General features: G+C 46.2%; 1 protein-coding gene across 3 annotated transcripts in view; it reads left to right on the forward strand.

Annotated features, from left to right (window-relative positions):
* Positions 1–21,909, forward strand: part of CDK19 (cyclin dependent kinase 19) — a 1,513,666-nt gene that overhangs the window by 1,452,167 nt on the left and 39,590 nt on the right. For all 3 annotated transcript variants that reach the window (XM_078649167.1, XM_078649166.1, XM_078649165.1), the window contains one exon: positions 17,105–17,338. In XM_078649167.1, the coding sequence (XP_078505293.1) occupies positions 17,105–17,338 (234 nt within the window). The remainder of the gene's footprint in view (positions 1–17,104; positions 17,339–21,909) is intronic.

Here is a 21,909-nt window from a genome sequence, read left to right on the forward strand (position 1 = left end):
CCCCCCTTCTCGAGACACAGGCACATTCAGGTAGGGACCCGGGCCCCCGGTCTTATAAATGGGCAGATAGTATCCTGCTCGTAGCCCAATCCTGGCGCAGTGTTGCTTTAACGCTGTGCCAGGATTGGCTGCTGCAGCAGCAGGATGTGTCTGCGCGTTGGTTTTGGCTGCTCTGCTGAGGGGGCTGCACTCTATGGCCAATCACCATATGGCTATCCAGCCATGTCGAGGTGATTGGCCATTTTCTACGCTGTCGGGGACGTCACCGCGCGTGGTGAAACCCGGCCAGAACACAACAACAACTCAAGTAAAGAAAGTGAAAGTGCAGAGTCTGTGGAGAGTCACGAAGAGAAGATGCGTGACCACCAGTCGTCCTGACCTTCGTCGTCGTTGTGTACTCGCAGCTCGCCTCCTCCGGAGTCTGACGGTAAATAAATATTATATTGTCCTTGTCCTTTCGCTGCCCTTTCAGCTGGTCCAATACAAGAGAGAACATAGGCAAGGGTACCCACAAAGTAATGTTACAGTGTAATTGACCTGACCCGTTTTAATCATTTCTGCTACCTATATTAGATCTATTGTAATACACTATTGTGACGCCAGAAGGTCCGGACCGGACCACTTACTTTCATAGTGACAGAGTCACAGTTAACCGGCGGACAGGCCCGTGGACCGACAACAGGCTCCTGCATTCACATAGACGGTCTATTGCACCCACAGAGACACGCTAAGATTCAAGTCTACTAAACCCACACAGACAGACTAAGGGACCGTCACTGAACCTAGTGGCAGACTACCAGCTCCAGGGTCCATAGAGACAGCCTACTGTACTGAATTAATCCAAAGAGACCGGCGGCTGCACCCGAAGCACTAGACAGTATTGGCTTTAGGACTAGAGGCACAATGATGAGTCTAAACTAAAGAGACTGATGTCAGGTAAAGAGGCTCCGGCACCCACAGGGAAGAGTGCAGTTCCTGCGGAGACATGCTTCTGCACCCTGAGGAGACTGCTGCACTCACAGAGAAGAGTGCAGTGCCTGCAGAGACATGCACCCAGAGGAGACTGCTGCACCTAGAGAGTAGGGTGTGGTATTGGTTAAATATGTAACGTAGTGCGCGTGTATGGTCTCGTGTGTGTTAGCGTGTGTATGTGTGTGCGTGCGTGGAATGTATAGAATGTAGAGGGAGAGAATGTAGAGGGGCAGAAGCTGGCTGGAGGAGAAGGGAGAAGGTTGTTGTGTATATCGGTGCCGCTGTTATCCTGTATCCATCTAATAAAGGAAGAAGTGCGGAACCTGAACCGTCTGTGAGTTTCTCTTTGCAACATATGGCGACGAGCGGGATACGAGTGAAATTACTACGAGTGAAATTACAGCGGCACTGAGCACAAAACAAAAAAGAAAAAAAAAACTCAAGAAAAAGAGCAAGAAAAGAAAAGCCCTTAACAACAAAACCATGGATAAATGAAGTACCGGACCACCTCTTCCAGTGTTCGACCAGCGTTCAACCAGAAAAAACCGTACCTGGTAAGCCAACTATGCAGCGCAGAATACCGCCGTTGGTGAGCAATTTATAAAGAGGCATTTTTCAAGCAGCCCGCGAGTAGCCAGCACGGAACGTTCCATACGTCCTGCTGTGTGACGTCGAACTTCCAAAGCGGTTCACAGAGGCAGCTTTGAGCCACCGTACTAATATCGTCATCACGTCCTACAACGCAACGTGGCAGCCATTTTGTTGAGGAATTGTATCCTAGCAACAACACTGAGCCCACCGAGTGCTGAATCCGACGCTGCTAGTTCTTCAAAACGCTTACACTGCTAGCGTACTCGTGAACTAAATTGAAGAGAAGAATTTAAGTAAGCATTCAAGAGTTGACATGATATCCATGATGACATACATACTACAAAATTTTTAAACAACCAACCAAATATTAACACAGATCTTCAGCGTTTTTTTTTAACCACAATATTGGGTGAACATTAGTGAACATTGGTGAACTTTTTGCGCAAGCACCAGTTCTGCTGTACTGATAATTAACTTACCATCCTAGGTGAACTTTTTGTGCAAGCACCAGTTCTGCTGTACTGATACTTAACTTACCATCCTAACCAAAATGTCTTCAATTGTTCCACCACCATTCTTCTTAGCAGAATCTGGTGAGCCTCCCATAGCATGGGATTTATGGCTCGACATGTTTGAAGCATACGTTGAAGTTTTAGCAGAGGAAGAAGCCTCTCAAGAAAGAATGGTATCTCTACTTAAACACAGACTTGGCGCAGTAGGGTTAAGGGAGTTTAAAAATTTACCTAAAATTGATAATGCTGGAGACATGGGTGTTTATCAATGTGCTGTCAAACAGATGCAAGAAAGATTTGGGAGGAAAATTAATGTAGTGATGGAGAGGTTTAAATTTTATTCAAGAGCTCAGAAAGCGGATGAGTCAATTGATCAGTATGTTTCAGTATTAAGGGGTTTGGCTGTTACGTGTGAATTTGAAACTATAACCTATGACCAAGTTTTACGTGACCAAATTCTTATGAAAACTAAGTCAAAAAAGATTCAAGAAAAGTTATGGTCATCGAGTAGCACTTCATTAAAAAATGCTATAGAAGTCGCTAGGGGTGTGGAAATTATGGACCAATGTATTAGTGAAGTCAGAAATGAGAAAAATGATATTACTTCTGGTTCAGTTAACGAGATAAATAAGGGTGATAAATATAAACCTAAAAACGAGAATAAGTCATTCACGAATTATACTAATAAGAAAAGCAATGAGAAAAGTTATGAAAAGAAAAATGAGCAAAAGAAGTTTTTATGTTATAGATGTGGGTCATCCAACCATTTAGCAAACTACAAGTGGTGTCCTGCAATTGACAAAGTTTGTACAAATTGTAAAAAGAAAGGCCATTTTACTAGAGTGTGCCACAATTTTAAAACCAAAATCAATTGTATTCAGGAAGAAGATCAAGATGACATAAATTACATCCAAGATAATGACACCTTTCACGTTGTAGGTGAAGTTTGCAGTGTACACGATGAATTAGTTAAGGTGAAGGGTAGAGTCAAAGAGCTACCATCTACCATAGTTAACATTGATGGTCTAAACGTCAAGATAATGGTAGACTCTTGTGCGTGGTACACCATCATGGGCATGGATCAATTTAAGTCTCTCTGGCCGAACAGATCGTTATTAGTTCAAGATGTACACCCTGGTGGTTATACTGGACATAAAATACCTTTAGAAGGATACATATTAGCCAAAATTAGTTTTGGACACAACTCGTGTAATGGTAAAATATACATATCTAGCAAAGGTGCAACCATTTTGGGATAGCCGCACATGTTTGATTTGAACATGAAAATTGATCCTCGTTTAGAACACCCTGTTTATTCCATTCAAGATGATTGTCGTGAAATGAATGACTATTCATTTTTAAAAGAAAAATTTCCAGATGTTTTTACCAATAGTATTGGCAAAATGATTGGATTTAAACATAAAATTGTTTTAAGGAAGGACACACACCCAGTGAAACAAAAACTGAGAAATGTACCTATTAGTTATAGAGAAAAACTGGGTGAAATACTTAAAAAATTGTGTGAAGATGAAATTATTGAACCAGTTGAAAGTTCTGATTGGGTTTCGCCAGTCGTAATTTCCCTGAAATCCAATGGCGATTTGCGTCTATGTGTTGACCTAAGATGTTTAAACGAAGCCATTTGGGTTGACACATTTCCTCTTCCAAATTTACAAGAGCTCACATCCTCTGTTGGTGGATCTTCTTGGTTTTCCAAGATAGATTTAACAAGTGCTTATCACCAAATAGTTCTTGATGAAGATTCTACACATTGTACTGCTTTTATAACCACTGAAGGAATGTTTAGATATAGGCGAATGCCATTTGGTCTTGCAAGCGCGTCTGCAGTATTTCAAAGAGAGATGTGCAGAGTTTTGCAAGGCATAAAAAACGCCAAGGTATTTCAAGATGACATTTTAATATATGGGGATGACAAGGAATGTCACGATGAAACTTTATATGCTGTTCTAGATGCTCTGAGGAATAGTGGATTGACCATCAAAAATGAAAAATGTGTGTTTGGGAAATCTGAAGTGGAATATCTAGGACACATTATATCCAAGGATGGTATTCGACCTAAAATTAGTCATGTTAATGCTATCTTAGCTGTTCCTGAACCTGCAAATAAGGAACAATTGATGTCATTTTTAGGGTTGACAGAATTTTATTCTCGTTTTATTGAGAATTACGCTGTAAAAGTTGAACCATTGAGACTCTTGCTAAAGAGGAATGCAACATTTGAATGGAGTGAACATCAAAAAGAATGTTTTGAAAAATTGAAGGAAGAAATAGTTGCCACACCATGTTTGAAACCATTTTTACCAAATGCTAAATGTGTACTATCTGTGGATGCGTCTGGTCACGGCATTGGTGCAGTTTTTTCTCAATGTGTAAAGTCAGAAAAATGGGTAGTAGCATATGCATCTCGCACGTTAACGAAATCAGAACGGAATTATTCCGTAATAGAGAAGGAATTGTTGGCGGCTTCATGGGCTGCTGAGAGATTTAGAATGTATGTTTGGGGGAAGAAATTTAAGATTTTTACCGACCACAAACCATTGGTAAATATTTTGAGACCTGAAGGGGGGAAGAATCTAACTCCTAGATTAGCTCGTTTGGCTTCAAAACTACAGATGTTTAGTTTTGACATTGAGTACATTCCAGGTAAGGACAATGTGGTTGCTGATGGTCTTTCAAGGTTACCAAACAAAGATATAATAGGAAGTGAAACAAATATGGATGGTGAAATAGCCTTTACCATCAAGGATGTATTCTTGATAAATGAATTGAGTACTAATAATATTATTTCTGAAGCATCTTGGCTGCGCGAAATGGACAAGGATGAAGTTTTGAAAGAAATCAAAAAGTTTATAATTGATGGATGGCCAAGAGAATCCAGCTTACGTGGTGAGAAAGTTGCGTTTTCAAAGATTAAAGAAGAGTTATGTATTATTAATGATATTGTCCTAAGAGGTGACAGAATTGTACCTCCTGTAGGGTTAAGAGAAGAAATTGTTAAGAAGAGTCACATGGGGCATGGTGGTATGTCCAGTACCAAAAGAAGAGTTAAAGAATGGTTTTGGTGGCCAGGAGTAGACCCTATGGTAGATAGATTGGTGAGGGATTGCAAGGTTTGTGGAACTAGTGATAAAGTAGCAAAACCATTGAATGTACCTTTAACAATGGTGGAATTACCTGAGTATCCATGGCAAAAAGTAGCGATTGATTTCATGGGTCCATTTTCAGCAATGTCTACAAAGGATTGTTACGCTATTGTGTTAGTAGATTATTATTCAAAATGGCCCGAGGTGAGAATGGTAAGTGGAATGACTACGGAAGTAGTCATTGAATTTCTAGAAGATGTATTTTCAAGAGAAGGAGTTCCAGAAACATTAGTTTCAGATAATGGTCCCCAATTTGTATCGCAGAAAATGGAAGAATTTTTGGTAATAATGGGTATTAAACACATAAAATCATCATTATATCATCCCGAAAGTAATGGTCAAGTTGAGCGCTTCAACAGAGTAGTAAAGGAAGTGATTGAATTAGCGTTGAGCGCGGGCATACCCTGGAGAAAAGCACTACTAGAAAGATTGACTGCATATCGTGTAACTCCACATTCTGCTACAGGAAAAACACCTTTTGAGATTTTGAGAGGTAGGAAACCTTTTACTGGATTGGTTCCTTGGTGGTTAAGAAAAAGAAATGAGAAGATGCAATGCAGTAGCAAAGACATTGATAAAGAGATTAGATCTAAAGTTAAGGATTATCAAGAACGTAGCCGAAAATACCATGGAGGTAAATGTAATTGGCCTTTGGTGAGGACTGGTCAAATGGTTCGAGTAAAGAATCCTAGGATTGTGTTGAAGGGAGAAAGCGTATGGTCTAAACCATTGAAAGTAATGAAGGTTTTCAATGGTGCAGTAGAATTGGAAGATGGTAAAAGATGGAATTTTCGCCAATTGAGTTTTTGTAATGAGAAGGGTGGTGGGGTAAGTCCATTGAATAATTCCAATTCTAGTAGAGTTGACGAAGGGTCATGTAATGGATTAATGCTAGGTGATGATTTTGGACTAAAGAAAGATAGAACATCTACCAGTAGTATAATTAGTAATGATACTAGATGTAACACTAGATACAATACTAGAAGAGAAAATAGAAACATAGTCAACGATGTTCCTTCATGTTCCGATATTAGTGTTGAGAGTAACAAATTACGTCGTGGCAATAGAACAAGGAAATTACCTGCCAGATTCTCTGATTTTGAATTAGAGTAGTTATCTAGAGTCTTTAATTGTTGAGAAGGAGGGTGTGTGGTATTGGTTAAATATGTAACGTAGTGCGCGTGTATGGTCTCGTGTGTGTTAGCGTGTGTATGTGTGTGCGTGCGTGGAATGTATAGAATGTAGAGGGAGAGAATGTAGAGGGGCAGAAGCTGGCTGGAGGAGAAGGGAGAAGGTTGTTGTGTATATCGGTGCCGCTGTTATCCTGTATCCATCTAATAAAGGAAGAAGTGCGGAACCTGAACCGTCTGTGAGTTTCTCTTTGCAACATAGGGTACCCCCAGAGACAGGCCTCTGCACTGCACCCACAGAGCAGAGTGCAGTGCCTGCAGTGAAAGGCTTCTATGCCATGAGGAGACTGCTGCACCCACAGAGAAGGGTACAAGTAGAGACAGATTTCTGCACCCAGAGGAGACTGCTTCACCCACAGAGAAGAGAGCTGTACCCGCAGAAACGGGCTTCTGCACCCACAGGGACAGACTACTGCAGCCACATAGACGTCTGCAGCAGCAGAGACAGTCGAATGGGCCCACAGTGACAGGTTCCTGATGTCGGTAAGGCAGATATCTCTGAGTGCTCCTCATCCTTCAGATGCCTAACTTCGGAGGGGCAAGTGAAGAAACTGGAAAAACAACCGCAGAAACAAACCCTGCCTGCTCCTCCCTTCTCCCCAGGGCTCCAGGGCCTAGAGCTTGCAAACAGCAAACTAACACTGCCACAAGCAAAACTCTCGGACGCACAACCAACCATACCTTGGTACTCTTCGCTGCTCGATTTTCGTTTTTTTCCCTCCTTCCCTTTATCGCCACCCACTTTTCTCATTATCTTGCTTCCCCTTCTTGTCTGGTTTTCTTTTCTCTTGCTCGAAAACCACTCTCCACTTTACATCTTTTTTTGTTATTTCCCTTGCTGCCATTCTCGGTTTCTTTTCAGTATTTATCTTGTTGTATTGGTCCTCCCACTTGCATTCATGATTTATTTTTTGTTTTTATTTCTATGACTGTATGTGCCCAGTGATGAATTGTTGCCATTATCTCTGTGACAAATATATCTTTATATATATTTGAGAACATAATTATATTTGATACTTTTCAGTGTGTCTCTGTAAGCCGCCTTCAAATTCTTTAGCATGAGATAAATGCCCCATTTCCACTCCTTTACACTTAATATTGCTGCTTCAGTGTCCCTCTGAACCCCCCTCCCCCGCTCCCACTCACACGGTGCCCCTGACACTTACTGGCCCCTCAGTAGAGGAGCATGCAGCTGTGGCATAGGGTAAGAGGTATTCTTTGGTAATGGCTGCGACAAGGGGGATGCATACTGTATCGGTGCTTGTACAAGTGTTAAAGAAGTCTGTGGCTATGGATGTGGTGATGGGGTCCCAGGCTAAAGACAACTGATTGTCTAAGAATCAGTTTTAGCAAAGGTGAAGACTGATGTAATCTTTCTGGATTTTGAATGTCATGTTGAAAGCTATCTGTTTATAGTGCAGCTGTTACTCGTGCGTTTTAACTTTGGAGCATGCATACAATTATACTAATTTTCCTATAAATCAGAATTTTGTCCCTAAACCACTTGGCTCACAGCGCACTGGCAGCACTTTCAATAATTTTCCGAATGCAGCCGTCTACAAATAGAATAGTGCAGTGACAGTAAAACAGAGCTTAGATCACCCCACCCACTGATGAGAAAAGAGAACGCATGTTTCTCAAGAAAGCGTGAAACTTCACTGTAAATAATGATCAAAGCCATCCTAGATCTGCTTGAGAGCGAGGGGGTGTAGTTTCAATTTTTGTTATTTGGTATGTATTTTTGTATGTTCCCAAAATAAATGTTCTGATGTTTATTTAAATAACTCAATGTTATGTATTTTACTGGCATGGCAGCAATGGTGCTTTACACCACACAGGGGAAAAGGCATATCATGGCATTGGAATGGTGTTTGATACACAAAGAAATATTGAAATGTGCATTTTATTGTGTAATTTACTTATTAGGTGAAATGTGGACCTCCTTAGATCGTTCGTGCTCGCTCACTATGCTCGCTCGACACAGTGTGCTCCACACCACTAATTTTACGCCACATCACTTTCAAATGTCACCAGCCGCCACTGAACCCTACTGACATTCTTCAAAACTTTCTCCGCACTCATACTGCCCTATGACAGCGGAGGTGGAAGGTTTTGGAATGTCCCTCATTTTTGGTTTGTGGTCTCAAGTATCTCACAGTGTTGTCTGCATTCTGGGAGCTCACCTCCTCTTTCCCTTGGTGCTAGCGATCTGGTGAAAGTCTTCAACGTGTAGCCCATCTGCTCTTTTCCTTGCTTGAGTGATGTTTCTCAGCGATGAGAAAAAAAAGGCCCAAATGACTGCTCCTGATAAAGGCTGAGCCACAAAATTACCTTCCTGCATGCATTCGAAGAAGTTGAGGTCCATTTGCTGTAAACTCAGAAGCATATGGCACCAGATCAAGCAACAACAGTGGACTTCTAATAGCAGCTAGATATTCTTTCTTATACACAAAGCTGAAGAGGGAATAGCATGATGTTCCACCTACTCTTATCTCCTTAGCAGAGGGACCCACAGCATCAGTCTGTCTCGAGGACCAACGGCATGGATCTAACTGACATCTTCTGCAAGGTATCCATGAGGCAACACCACATGAATTTTCTGAACACTGCACATTACACATCAGCTGATGGCACAGTTATTCTAAGGAACTTGATTGGCTAGTCTGGGGTGATTTAAAAATTGCCTGCTGCCCTTATGTTTAAAAGCTTTTCAGTTTTCCCTTATTTCTGAAGGTGGAGTGACTAGATATTCAAGTAAGCATAGTTAACTCACTGTAGATACACTGCTGCTGGTAATTTCCAACACTGTCCTTTAAATGGTGCATTAACAACCACTTCTCTGTCTGCTCCTTACTGTCACCTAACAACTGCGTCCCTGTCTGTTTCTTGATGTTGATGGAGAGAGAAAGGCCAGAGGATTGTGAGCGGTCAACCACACAATAGTGCACAACCTGTGGCAACCATGTGACAGTCATGTGCCCAGATCTGTAGCCCTTGTTCTGTCCAGGGGTGGGCGAATAATTACGCTCCAGTTGCGGAGATTGCAGAGATTTACCTACTCCACGTTCTGGCAAAACTCTGCCAGCCGCGCGTGGCAGACATTTTCCCGCACGCGACCTGCCAATGTTAAGTTTGTGACCGAGAATTCTATCCCCTCGTGCGATTTTAAGCACCCTAGAATGCCTCCCGGTGAGATTTCCCAGCGCGAGCGGTCGTGGCAGGGCGCCACTGTTCGCATTGCAAAAGCTGCCGCTCGAATAGAAAATATACTCGAGCATCAGAAGCAGCACCCAGTGGCACACTGCATCGTTTAGTTCACACTGATTTTACAATACAGAACAAGTTGCCCGCCAGTAAAAATTAGTGCAACAAGCTGAATTACTCCCACTTGCAGAACTCCGTGGAATCTCGCTGAGTTTTTTTGTAACTGTGGAATTTGCAGAGTGAAACTCCTTGAGTTCTGCCCACCCCTTGTCTGCCCCCTTCAAATGTAGTTAGGGGATTCCATTAGTCTTGAGGAAGTGGGGTACTAAGAGAGTGCAAGTGTCACAGTGGTGAGCAATGGTTGTGACTCTAGACATGGGGCCTCTGGAATTCCCTATGAAAGAGAAAGGTGAACTGGACTTGAATCAGACCCCGATACAAATAATTTTAATTTCCTGTTTTTGTATAGTAATAAGTACCACAATTTATGCACCTTCTAAGTTCAGTAAATAACAGATGTTATCGTTACCTATTTATGGGTAACTCCACTTGAAAGGGCTTACCGCCAGATTCATCAATGTCCAATTCTGCGAATTTTAAATTGCGAGAAAATGCGAATCGCAATTTAGAATTTGCAGAACGGCATTCATGAAGTTTTGCGAGTTAAAAATGCGATTCGCAAGCGGCCGCAATCGCCGATTGCGAGAAGCCAGAAATCGGTAAAAAATCGCAGATTCCGCCGATACCCCTGTTGAAATTGCGAATTCGCAATTACCGATATCGCAAATAGCGATCTCGCTAACTGCGAGATCGCAAAAACGGGAAGTCGCATCCTGAGCACAGTGATGACATCACAAACAGGAAGTAGGCAGCTCCCACCCTCATTCAGCAGTGAGAGGCTGATGTACAGGCAGCAGTTGCAGAGCTCCCCTCCAGCATTCCCACAGGACTACAGCAGGAGACACCACAGTGGCAAGCATGGCACAGGATGCAGCAGGAGCTTCCACCAGTGGGAGAAAGCGCAAAATAAAGTTTTCTGAGCAGGAGCTCGAACACCTAATTGAAGGAGTTTCCAAGGATCACAACCGCCTATTTGGCAGTAACTCCCGAAAGGTACCAGAGGCGGACAAAAGGCGCATATGGCTGCGCATCCGCGCCAAAGTGAACGCCGTGGGGGTGACCCAGCGCTCGGTGGACGAGCTGAAAAAGCGCTGGTATGACTTAAGAGGGCGGGCAAAAGAAAAGATTGCTGAGAGGCTGGGGGAGCAATTAGCGACAGGTGGAGGGGAGCCCACTGTCCCACCGAACACCCCACTGGAGGACCAAGTGGAGGAGACCATCAACCCACAGGCCTGCGTGGGTGTGACCCAGCTTGACTCCTCCGGACCCACCCAAGACACACCAGGTAAGTGCCATGCGACTGCAACCCCCTGTCCCCTAACATCGTCCATGACTCCAGTGCATCCCATAACAAACCCCAATCATGCAGCCTAAGTACAGCTTCATAGCGCAATTGCATTGTGGGACATGTAGTCTGCCCACAATTACCATCCTGTACCATAGAGCCTGACATGTCCAGTGAGATTCAATCCCGCAGCGAGACAGGGAATGGTAGACTGCATGCATGTAGCAAGCCTAACTGTGTACGGAACATGTCACTAATCAACGTCCACTTCACATCACAGGTGGCGCTGATGTCCCCAGCACAGACAGCGAGGCCCTGGTGATTGAGGAGAACACGGAGGACACGGAGGGGGATACACATCATACCCCACAGCCCGGACCATCAGGGCAAGCTGCCACAACACCGGTCATCCCACCACCTGCCCCTGTGGCCCGTGCCACCCCCGTGACAACAGGCGCTGCTGTAGCACCACGCAGCACACAGCCACCAGTGGGGCCTGCAACACCAGCAGCAGGTCACCAACAAACCCGCCGCCCTGCGGCTGTGAGGAGCCAGATGAGCGGTCTGGTCAGGGAGCCGCGCACCAACACATCCCGCGCTGGCAGGGGCAGAATTGTGCGAGCAGGTGGGCTCTCTATTGAGCGCAGGATGCTGAGTGTGCACCAGACCCAGGCCCGACACCTAGCCGCCATCCACCTCCAACTGGACAAGACGGCACGTAATGTGGCACATATGACAGCAGCTGTGGAGGCCAACACTCAGGCAATGTCCAGGCAGCGGAATGTCAATCGCCGCAGACACCGCCAACTATTGACCCGCCTGTTGCCGTACACGCGGTCAAATCACATTATTGGGAACGCCACCTCCCAGCTCTCGCGACGCTCCCTGGCCATGCAGGGCCAAATGGTGCAGTGCTGCCAGGACGTCGCAACAGCCCTGGAGAACATAGCAACAGCCATGCAGGGCATGCAGGCCACTGGCCATGGCCAGGCGGGGGGGCAGACGACAACAGTGAGGCAACATCAAGCCACAGCAGCCAGTCCATACCACCGGTCGTAGCACCCCGCCGCAGCAGCAGGCCCTCAGCTGCCTCACGGCAGAATCTGGAGGAGGACGTTGAGAGGAGGTCAGGGGCAACTACCCGGAGACGCCACTGAACTGTTTTGCATTACAATGAGGCCACATGCTGATGCAACAAGCATGCCATACAGACTAACCTGGACATATGACGCAATATGTTAATCTTTTCACACTTTTCAGAATGCCATGTTTATTGTGCAGTAAAAGTAACTAAAATTCTGAATAACGTAAAGTGCCTCATGTCATTATTAATGTTGTCATGCATGAGTTGAGTAATGGGTGTGGGGAGTGGGTGCCCTAGAAATAGTTCATGCAGATTTGGTTGCGGCGCCTGTGTCCTTCTGCTGGATTCTCCCCGCGTGCGTGACGCACATGTGCAGGTGACCGATTGTCCCCTTCTGACTCACTGCCAGAGATGTCAACAGGGATCCTGCGCTTGGTAGCAATGTTGTGAAGGATGGCACACATGGCCACGATGCGGCAGCAGACCTCAGGATCGTATTTCATGGCCCCACCTGTCTTGTGCAGTATGCGGAACCTGCTTTTCAACAGGCCAAATGTCCTCTCAATACAGTTCCTTGTGCGAATGTGTGATGCATTAAATCGCCGTTGTTGTGGAGTTGCAGGGTTGAGGTATGGGGTGAGGAGGTACTCACGGAGAGCATAGCCGCTGTCACCTGTATGTAAGGAGCAGAGAGTGAGTGCCTGTTCTGCGCAGCTACATGATCACAACGTACACATTTGGGGCATGTGTACTTACCCAGTAGGTGTCCTTCCCCAAAGTCTCCACTGGCCAGTCGTGTGTGGATGCCGCTGTGCCTGAAGATGAAGGAGTCATGTGTGCTCCCTGGGTACTGTGCCACTATGTCCGTGATTATTGTTTTGGCATTGCACACCATCTGGATGTTGAGGGAGTGGTAGCATTTCCGGTTGCGGTACATGTACTCCGTCTCAGCAGGTGGGCAAATATGGACGTGCGTACAGTCAATACATCCATAGACGTGTGGGAATTGAGCTACATTGTAAAATTGCAGCTTTGTATCATTGAGGTCCTGTTGGCTGGTGGGGAATGATATATAGTGGTGTAGCCGGGTCAGCATTGCCTCCAGTAAACTCCTTAGGCAGCGGGACATGGTGGGCTGGGAAACCCCCCCTGCAACTGCGACCATCCCCTGGAAGCTCCCGGAGGCCAGGAGGTGCAGGCAGCACAATACCTGCACATGTGTGGGCACGGCATTGGTCCTCCTTGTAGGGTGCTGCATCAGGGGGTCTAGGTCCCGGATGAGCTTGATTATCATGGCCCCACTCAGGCGGTACTTGGCATAGATTTGCTCCCTGGTTTGGCCCGGAAGGGTGACCCGCTGGCAGAATATCCGCTCCTGTATCCTCCGTCTGTTGCGTGCAGCTCGCTGCAGCCTACGCCGCCTCACCAGCATGTAAAGTCCAGGCATTGTGGGAATCACCAGGCTCCAGCTGCAAGTCCTTAAATGTATTTGATCAGCCCTGCACCTGTTGGGAGTGACCTAACTGTTTTTTGAAGAAAAAAAAATTCAGTACTGGTTACCACCTGTTAGAAATGGGATCCCTGGTTGGCCAAGGCTTGCGCCAAGGCCAGGCAGAAATCACCATTTCTAGTTAGGGTAGGGAAGTCACCCGCCAAGACAACCCCTGCTCACCCCCTTGGTAGCTTGGCACGAGCAGTCAGGCCTATCTCGGAGGTCATGTGTAAAGCATTTGCGCATGCACCCCCAGCAACAACCTCCCGGGCCCCCCACAAAAGGAACTCCACACAAGATGTATATGAAAATAGCTTTTGTATTGAAGAACACACTTAGATATAAATACACAATTTACAAGGTGCCAGGGGCACGGGCAGAGTTTACAAGGGACTATATACAGGACAGGGCCATGGGACCACTGCCAGGAATATGCACATGATGGAACTGGCATTTAGAACACATAACAACTGGGAGCTTCCTAGAACTAGCGCTAGCACACATAACAACCTGGAGTTTCATGGAACTAGCAGTAGAACTCACTCTAACCAGAAGCAACATACATGGGACATCGGATATTGAGGAGGGAAGGAAGGACAAGGTACATAACACAACAGAGGCACCAACATAAGGGCAATACGTAATAACTCTCAGAATCACATGAATATTAGCCAATAGCGTTCAACGGGCCAACTGGCCTTCCTGGGGCTAGGACGCCCAATGTCACGATGTTCAGGGCAGGCTGCAGGTAGCCAGGGACAAACCTACATGTGGCAGCTGCCCACGAAGTGCTGGGCAGCTGAGGGGCATCGTGGGAGCCTCGCAGGCTCGGGGGAATAACTGCGCCATGATGGAGCCTCTCGGGCTCGAGAACAAAGATGCTGGGCTGAGCCTCGCAGGCTCGACAGAGGAAGGCAACAGGTGGAGCCTCTCGGGCTCGGGAAACAAGATGTGGGCTGGGGCCGAGCCTCGCAGGCTCGGCGGGATAAGGACCAAAGGTGGAGCCTCTCGGGGCTCGAGGCACGAAGATGTGGGGACCGAGCCTCGCAGGCTCCGAAGGGCAAAGGACCATGGTGAAGCCTCGCGGTCTCAGGAGGTTAGTGGGCAATGGTGGAGCCTCTCGGGCTCTGATTCAATAGGTGGAGTCCCTCCCGGGGGACTCGGCATGAGGTGAGGCCCACGGGCCTCTGAGCACTCGGGCGCTCGCGCTGGAGGGGAGGGGCGGGCACCGGCAATGTGCCCCGACGCCCCCTCCCCTTCGCTGCACTCACCGGGTAGGCACTGGTCTCTCCTGCTGCGCCGGTCTCCTCTCGCTCTCCGGGGCTCTCCCTCGCTCTCGGGGGCCCCGGGGGGGGGTCGGCAGTTTCTCGGGGGCAATGCAGGAGCGCGGAGTAGGCTCCCGCCGCTCCTGCTTCGTTGCGCTCCATGGGCCGGACTCCCTCTTCTCCTCGGGCCGGCAGCCACTCACGGCGCGGCCTGGGGGATGAGGCTACTGAGGAATCCCGGGCCGGCAACCAATACCAGCGGCCCGGGGATGACATCACGAGGGACCCGGGCGGCGGCGGTGAACTCGGGGGGAAATGACGAGGAGTAGGCTCCCTCGAAGAATATGGCAATTACGGGGATAAGCGAGGTAGGCACTCGCTGGGGCTCGGGAACCTCCGTAGAACAGGGCAAATGCCGGGTGGGCACCGGCTTGTGGAATATAGCGCTCCCAGCGCTAGTACAGGAATGAAGCGCCCCAAAGCGCTAGAGGGCAGGAATCAGCGCTCCCACACGCTGGGCAGGGGGAACAGCGCTCCCAAGCGCTGGGGGTCAAAAGAAAGCGCTCCCAAGCGCTAGATGAGAAACAGCAAAGTCCATAGGAAGTCCAGGACCTCAGGTGGAGCACAGCAGCTCCTAGAAGGGAAAAGGCCATCAGAAGTCCAGGAGCAGGGCAGGGCCCAGGGAGGCAAGCCAACCCTGAGCCCAAGCAGCAGCACGCCCCTGGTAGATTCAAGTGGGGAACAAGAAAATTTTAGAAGAGGTCACAGCCTCTTTTTATACATGAAATTCCTTTGTCTAAAGGTGCTGGGTGGGGGAGAAACCAGTCGCAGCTGGGTTTGGGAGTATCTTGTTTTCCCCAGCCACCCTTTCCATTCATCAGGCAGGCCAGGGTCATCAGACGCACCCCAGGGGGGTGGAGCCAGCATTGTGGGGGAAAGCCCAGCCCCATACAGGATACAGGCACAGCCCCTCCCTCACATCAGCATGTTAATCTCTCCATTCACCACCGGGGCAGACCCACACAGACTCTTGGAGCCAGGCTCCCCCGCCTGCTTCAGCCAATCACGCGCCAGCACACCTACTGAACACACACACCCATGTCTAGAAGTGGCACTTCCATTTTAGACACACACACGCCGCATACATCATCTTGCAGCATTCAATCCCACGAGTCCACACATACCAGACTCGAGCCTGTACCCTCCACGCATCAGGAACTATCAAGGACACACACATTCCCCATGCATTCCTATGGGAGGGCAGGCCTCTCCCATCTACACGCACTCAGAGTGGGAATCACCATCCCCAGGTCACATATAACAAGCAAAAACTTCAGGGGTGGACCTGCCAGAAGGGCCCAGTCCAACACCACCTGATTTGAGTTCTTCCTAAATTGCGCGTCGCAAATAGCGATTTTCACGTTTTTCGCTTTTAGCGATTTTTCATGAATGGCTTTTTTGCGAATTCGCTATTAAATTAGCAGAATCCATGGTTCCTCGCAATTTCCGCTTCGCAAATGCCCATCCTCCAGGATTCTGCGAATTTAATAGCGAATTCGCTATTTTTAAATTGCGAATTCGCTATTTTGGTTGTTTGGGTTTCTTGAATTCCTTCCCTTCAAATTGCGACCGGAATTGCGAATTCGCAGCTATTGCGAGCGCAATTTCCTTTCATGAATCTAGCTGTAAGTCCTTTTGGACTTTCTTTTCAGACAAGCCAGACTGTTCCATTTCAGAAAGTGTAAAGTATCTGCTGTACTAAAAGGGCCTCATTCTGAATGCAGTGTGGATCCCAATGAGGTCGGTAACAGGACTTTCCAGCCTTATCCTCATGACAAGAAGTGCATGACTCAGGAGTTTATCAACTAAAAGTAGGCAAAGGCTCTAGATGTAAATCTTGCATACATTAGAGGAAAATATGCAGGAATCGGTGCGAAAACTGTTTTTCTTCTCCATTATGCCATGATCCAGAATAACCCCACCTCTGCTACAGATGTACTCATGCCCGCAATATCTGTAACTCTTGGGCTCGGGGGAGAATTGGGCAATTTTCTAGCTAACTTGTAACAGATCTCCATTTCTTATAAATTTATGTTCAATGTTTAATTTTATTTTATCCTAAATTTTCCAATTCAGGATCCTGCACCAGTGAAGCACCCTGCAATATCTCCGTTTTGCTTAACTGATGATCCCAACTGAATAAGAATATGCTTGATGTTTTCCAGAACCAACACCACCAGCAAACAGCACCACAGCAACAGCCAGCACCACAGCAGCAGCAGCAAATGCAGCAGCAAAGCAGCACACAAACTAATGGAACTGCCGGAGGAGGCATCACCGGGCTGGGGCTACAGCACAGTCAGGACTCCAGCATCAATCAAGGGCCCCAAAATAAGAAGCCACGGATAGGGCCTTCAGGCACTAACTCAGGAGGACCTGTGATGCCATCTGATTATCAGGTTGATATGTTTTCCTGTATCCTCTTGTTTGTTTCTTAATTGTGTGGACGTATAGTTGGGAACTACCTATTTACACATATTTACCACTGGCATTTCATAAACTGGGAGGATAGCTCAGTGAGTTGGAAGCTAGGCATCGAAAAATGTGGCGACAGAAGTGTGGTATGAAACATTACATAAAAACAAGCTATTGTTGTTATTACAGGAGGAGGGGTTGCCTGATGGCCAGAGGTGCCGATTTTGGAACTGAGGAACTAATTTTGAGTCCAAGCTTTGGCTCACATTTTTTTCACTGTATGGAATGTGGGGTTTGTAGATGGTAGCCGATGTGTGGTCTTTCTATGAATTTGACACTGTGACGTATAAGAATAAATGAAATTCTTACAAATAGGGAAAGAAGAAAAATTGACTATCCCCAAAAAAAGTCACGCTCATAATGAAAGATGTGTCCTGAAGGAGGAGTCTCTCTTTGTGTTTATATGGAAATCCTGTGTTTCTGGGCAAATCCTTTAGGACCTGATTTAGATCTTGGTGGCAGATATCCCATCTGACGAAATATAAATCCCATAGGATATAATGAGATTTATATTTCAGCGGACGGGATATCCGTCACCGCTGTAACGGAGTAACCCGTCCGCCAAGATCAAAATCAAGCCCATAATCTCCCTAATCTACCTGTGCCTTAAAATAAATGATCCCTTCCTTCCTTTAGTGCACCACCATCCTGACCTGTAGCGCGTTGTAGGGTATGCGTGTGAGCTCAGGGAGTCTATTATTTACAGCTGACATCTGCATGCTACCAAGAGAATGTACAAAAAGACCGATTCAGCCTTCCATCCTATTCAAGTTTTCAAACTGATTATTCCTGAATTGTGGAATAATATTACATATTGCTTACTGCACTTAACACGGGCAACAATGTAGAATGTCAAAATAACTCTTATTATCTTTGGTATTGCGCAACCCTGGCCTCATGTAACCCATGCTATCTGTGACCTTCCTCATTCCAACACCTGCCGCAGCTGCCAGTGCACCTGAATCTGGGTGTGCAGTGCCCCGACGTCAGGTTGCCGACAGTAGCGGTGTGTAAACAGACCCAAGTGGTCCTACCATGACTTTGCCAGGTCTGTTGTCTCTGACTGAGGTAGAAGTCTGACTGTCGGAGCAGCAATCAAAGAGAGATGTGAGTAAGCTCATTCCTGCGGGCTCTGTGAGACTAAGCTCATTAGCTCGAAAGCCCGGATGCGTTTGATTCCATAATCTGCTGCTGCATTGATTTTAATTAAGCCCTGAGTGGCCACACCAAGTGTAATTAAAGAAAGTAAATAAAGTGAAGGAATGCTACAGAAGCCAGCACTCGTCTCCACCGCCCCAGATTTCCCGCGTCCCCATCTGATCTCTCTGCACCAGCCATATATTTTGTAACTGAGAAAATGATACTGTTATTAGTGATTTACATTTTGAAATGAACATATGTGCCTCTGGGGTGTAGTGCTGAGCACTTCCCACAGCAGCCTGGGGAGAAACGCTCTAGGAATAGGGTAGCCTGAAGATGTAGTTATTGGCACTGTAAGGCTGACAGGTTGTCTCATGTCTTGTGGGACACCTTCTGACAGTTCATCTCCTTACAAGATATTCCAGGATTGCAAGGACTTTAACAGGTCCTAAAAGGGGGAGAGAAAAACTGCAGAAACAGTCAGAGAAGAGGAACGTGCTTAGGGAGCATGAACTACTATGCTTAGTGAGGTAGAACTAAGAGCAGGATAAAGGCAAACCCCAAGTAGTAGCAGTGGCAGCTAGCTTAAATATAAAATGGCGGTTGAGGCTTGGGACCTATGGCAGCAATCCCCAGGCTGTTTCACAGCCTTTGGATTGCTGGGTCTCCAGTGCGCATGTAAGGCTGGCACTCGCAAGACCACCGGCCAATCCGACATGCGCACTGTGGAGAAGTGTGGCTCAATGGTTAGAGCAGGCAGACCTTGATGCAGAGCTCTGGCCAGGGACCAGGGTTCGATTCCCGCCTCGGTGGGTCTCCGGCTCATTAATTCCCCTGACTGGATATTCTCGCCTCAGTGCCTGTTCTGATCATGGGTCCCACGCTGCAACTCTGGGCAATAGCTTGCTTAGTCTCCACAATGGCCCCAAAAGCGCTGGGATGCCTGGCTGCACCTGGGGGGTGCCCAGGAGTGGACATTTCCCAGGAAAGCCAGGAAGGGTTCCTAAGCGGTATACGGACAGCGCCGGGACAACTCCGGTGGAGGTAGCTGTGCGCTTTACAAATTCCTACATTTACAATTTTACTATAGACCAGTAATGTCATCCTGCATTTGCAGGATTCAGCCCCGACTCCACCCTCACGATGTACACAGCGCGAGCCGGTGCATTTACAAATAAATAAAATGGCTTTGACATGCTATTTTATTTGTTTGTGTTTGCTTGCTGTGCTCTCAGCAGGCGGGGTGTCGCTCCTATGCTGCTGAGGAGGAGCCGCCCCTGAGTAATAAGGTGCCCATCTATCACCCAGCACTTGCCTTAGAGAGTGTCTTCCCAGAGCACACACTACAGTAGTATCCGGACACAGTATGGCGGGCCAGGAGCATAATAATACTGTAGGACTGTGGCTCGAAGCAGGCATGGTTAAGCAAAGCAGGCAAGAAACATTGCTCGATTAGCCTTTTGTAAAGTCCAGGTGGTGGGACAGTATGCTTTTTTTTCAACTCTCGATACCTCTGAACTAAACATTCAGAGAGAACACTGTACGGGAACAACCCACCTTTACTCTTCTAAACATGAGAAATTAAGAGAGATCGCAAGCTCCTCCTCGAAAATACAGAGCTACTAGGTGTGAATAAAGCATTTAAGGAAAACAAACAGTTGCATCTGTAGGACCACAATACCTACGTGCCTCAAGATTTATCAAATGCTAGCCGTGCTGGGAGGAACTCATTTTTAGCAATGAGAATTTCGCAGAGACCGCACATTCGGTATGGTCTTATTGGTGTGTGTACCTTTGAGATTTTACAAAAAGGATAATGCTTCTTTTGAAGATCCAGCTTAGATAATACTTGAGAAAACGTAGCTTGGAAGAGATGTAGACTTCAGTGCACACTTCTTGAATTTCTCTCCACGGGTAGTGCTCGTCATGTATTTTTCAGACAAGGTTCAACCCAGGTACACTGTCATGATGTTTCCCAAAATTATTTTCTAATTGCCTTTACTTTTGTTTTAGATATAAGCTGGAAATATTTAATGTCAGGTTTTTCATACTCATACTTTCAGATCTATATACAGTTTTCATGTTTTCCTCTCAAAACTCCATTAGGGGTTCAGAATCCCCAAGTAAAGAAAACTCATTTCTCATTTAACAAAATGTAATATCTCCATTGCTTTTATACAAGAAGGAAGTTGTTACCACAAGTTGTTTTCATTGATACAACCAAATTATCATTATCCAGCATATATAATCCAATTGAAAACAACCCCTCCAACAATGCCATAATACTTAAACTCATTAATTTAATCCACTGTAATATTATTGTAGAATGAGATCTTAATCAGGTTATACCTCTTTTTAGAATTAAATACGTCCTTGCCAAAACTCAGAGCATGCACTATTGCTGTTTCAGTAAGAACTATCTCCCATGCGTGAAGAACGCATAATCCTGAAAAGTGAGCATTTTAATGTTTTCGCTCCTGTTCACATCTCATTAACAAGAATTGATTATGTATGTTTCAGCTGAGCTGAGATGGCTTCCATTCCACATCTCACTCCTGTCATTGTTAATTAGGATTCATTTAAAGGGGGGCTAGTGGGAAATAGAATTTAAATAGCTACTTATTAGAAATAGACTAGAGCCAAGATTGAGTCACTCTGACAAACAATAGGAGGACAGCACTGGACCACCAGACTCGACCGCTAGGAAACCCGCATGGCGGCTCTGCAAGGTAAAACAAACGAAAGACCCCCATGTGAAATACACGCAAGAAGACTGTTAGCAACCCTTGGCCAGCTGGTACCGCATGCCCTGTGCAACTTCCCCCAGTGGGCTGTATTCAACAAGTTAATCCTGCACAATGCCCACTCTGGGACCCGGTCTCCCACCACGTGGAATGCTACGGACTCCCCTACCCCGTGCGCACGTAGGGCTCCTCAGTTCACAGGACACTCAATCCATACCTCTTCCCCCACCCCTTGCATGGCACCAACACATATTCTCTACTAGGTTTGGGGCTGAGCATTATTGTTTTTACATTAATCATATACTTCAACCATAATGTGAAACAAGTTTCTTGTGGAACGGACAGATCTACACCCATGGTATACACTGGGTGTTGTTAAGATTAGCTAAATACATCATGTTGGGGCACTGGAAATCTGTATTGGTATATACAACTATTTTTTGGTACGTCTATGGCAAAGGGTACATATTTAGAAACACATTACTTTAAAGCCCTAGTAAAGTAAAGGTCATGGACATAGAAATAAATAGGCCTGTATCAAATTGAAGGTGGACAAAAAAATAAAAACACATTTTAAAATATATATATGCATATATATATATATATATATA

This window comes from Lissotriton helveticus, chromosome 6, assembly GCF_964261635.1.
Source record: "Lissotriton helveticus chromosome 6, aLisHel1.1, whole genome shotgun sequence".
Taxonomy (NCBI): domain Eukaryota; kingdom Metazoa; phylum Chordata; class Amphibia; order Caudata; family Salamandridae; genus Lissotriton; species Lissotriton helveticus.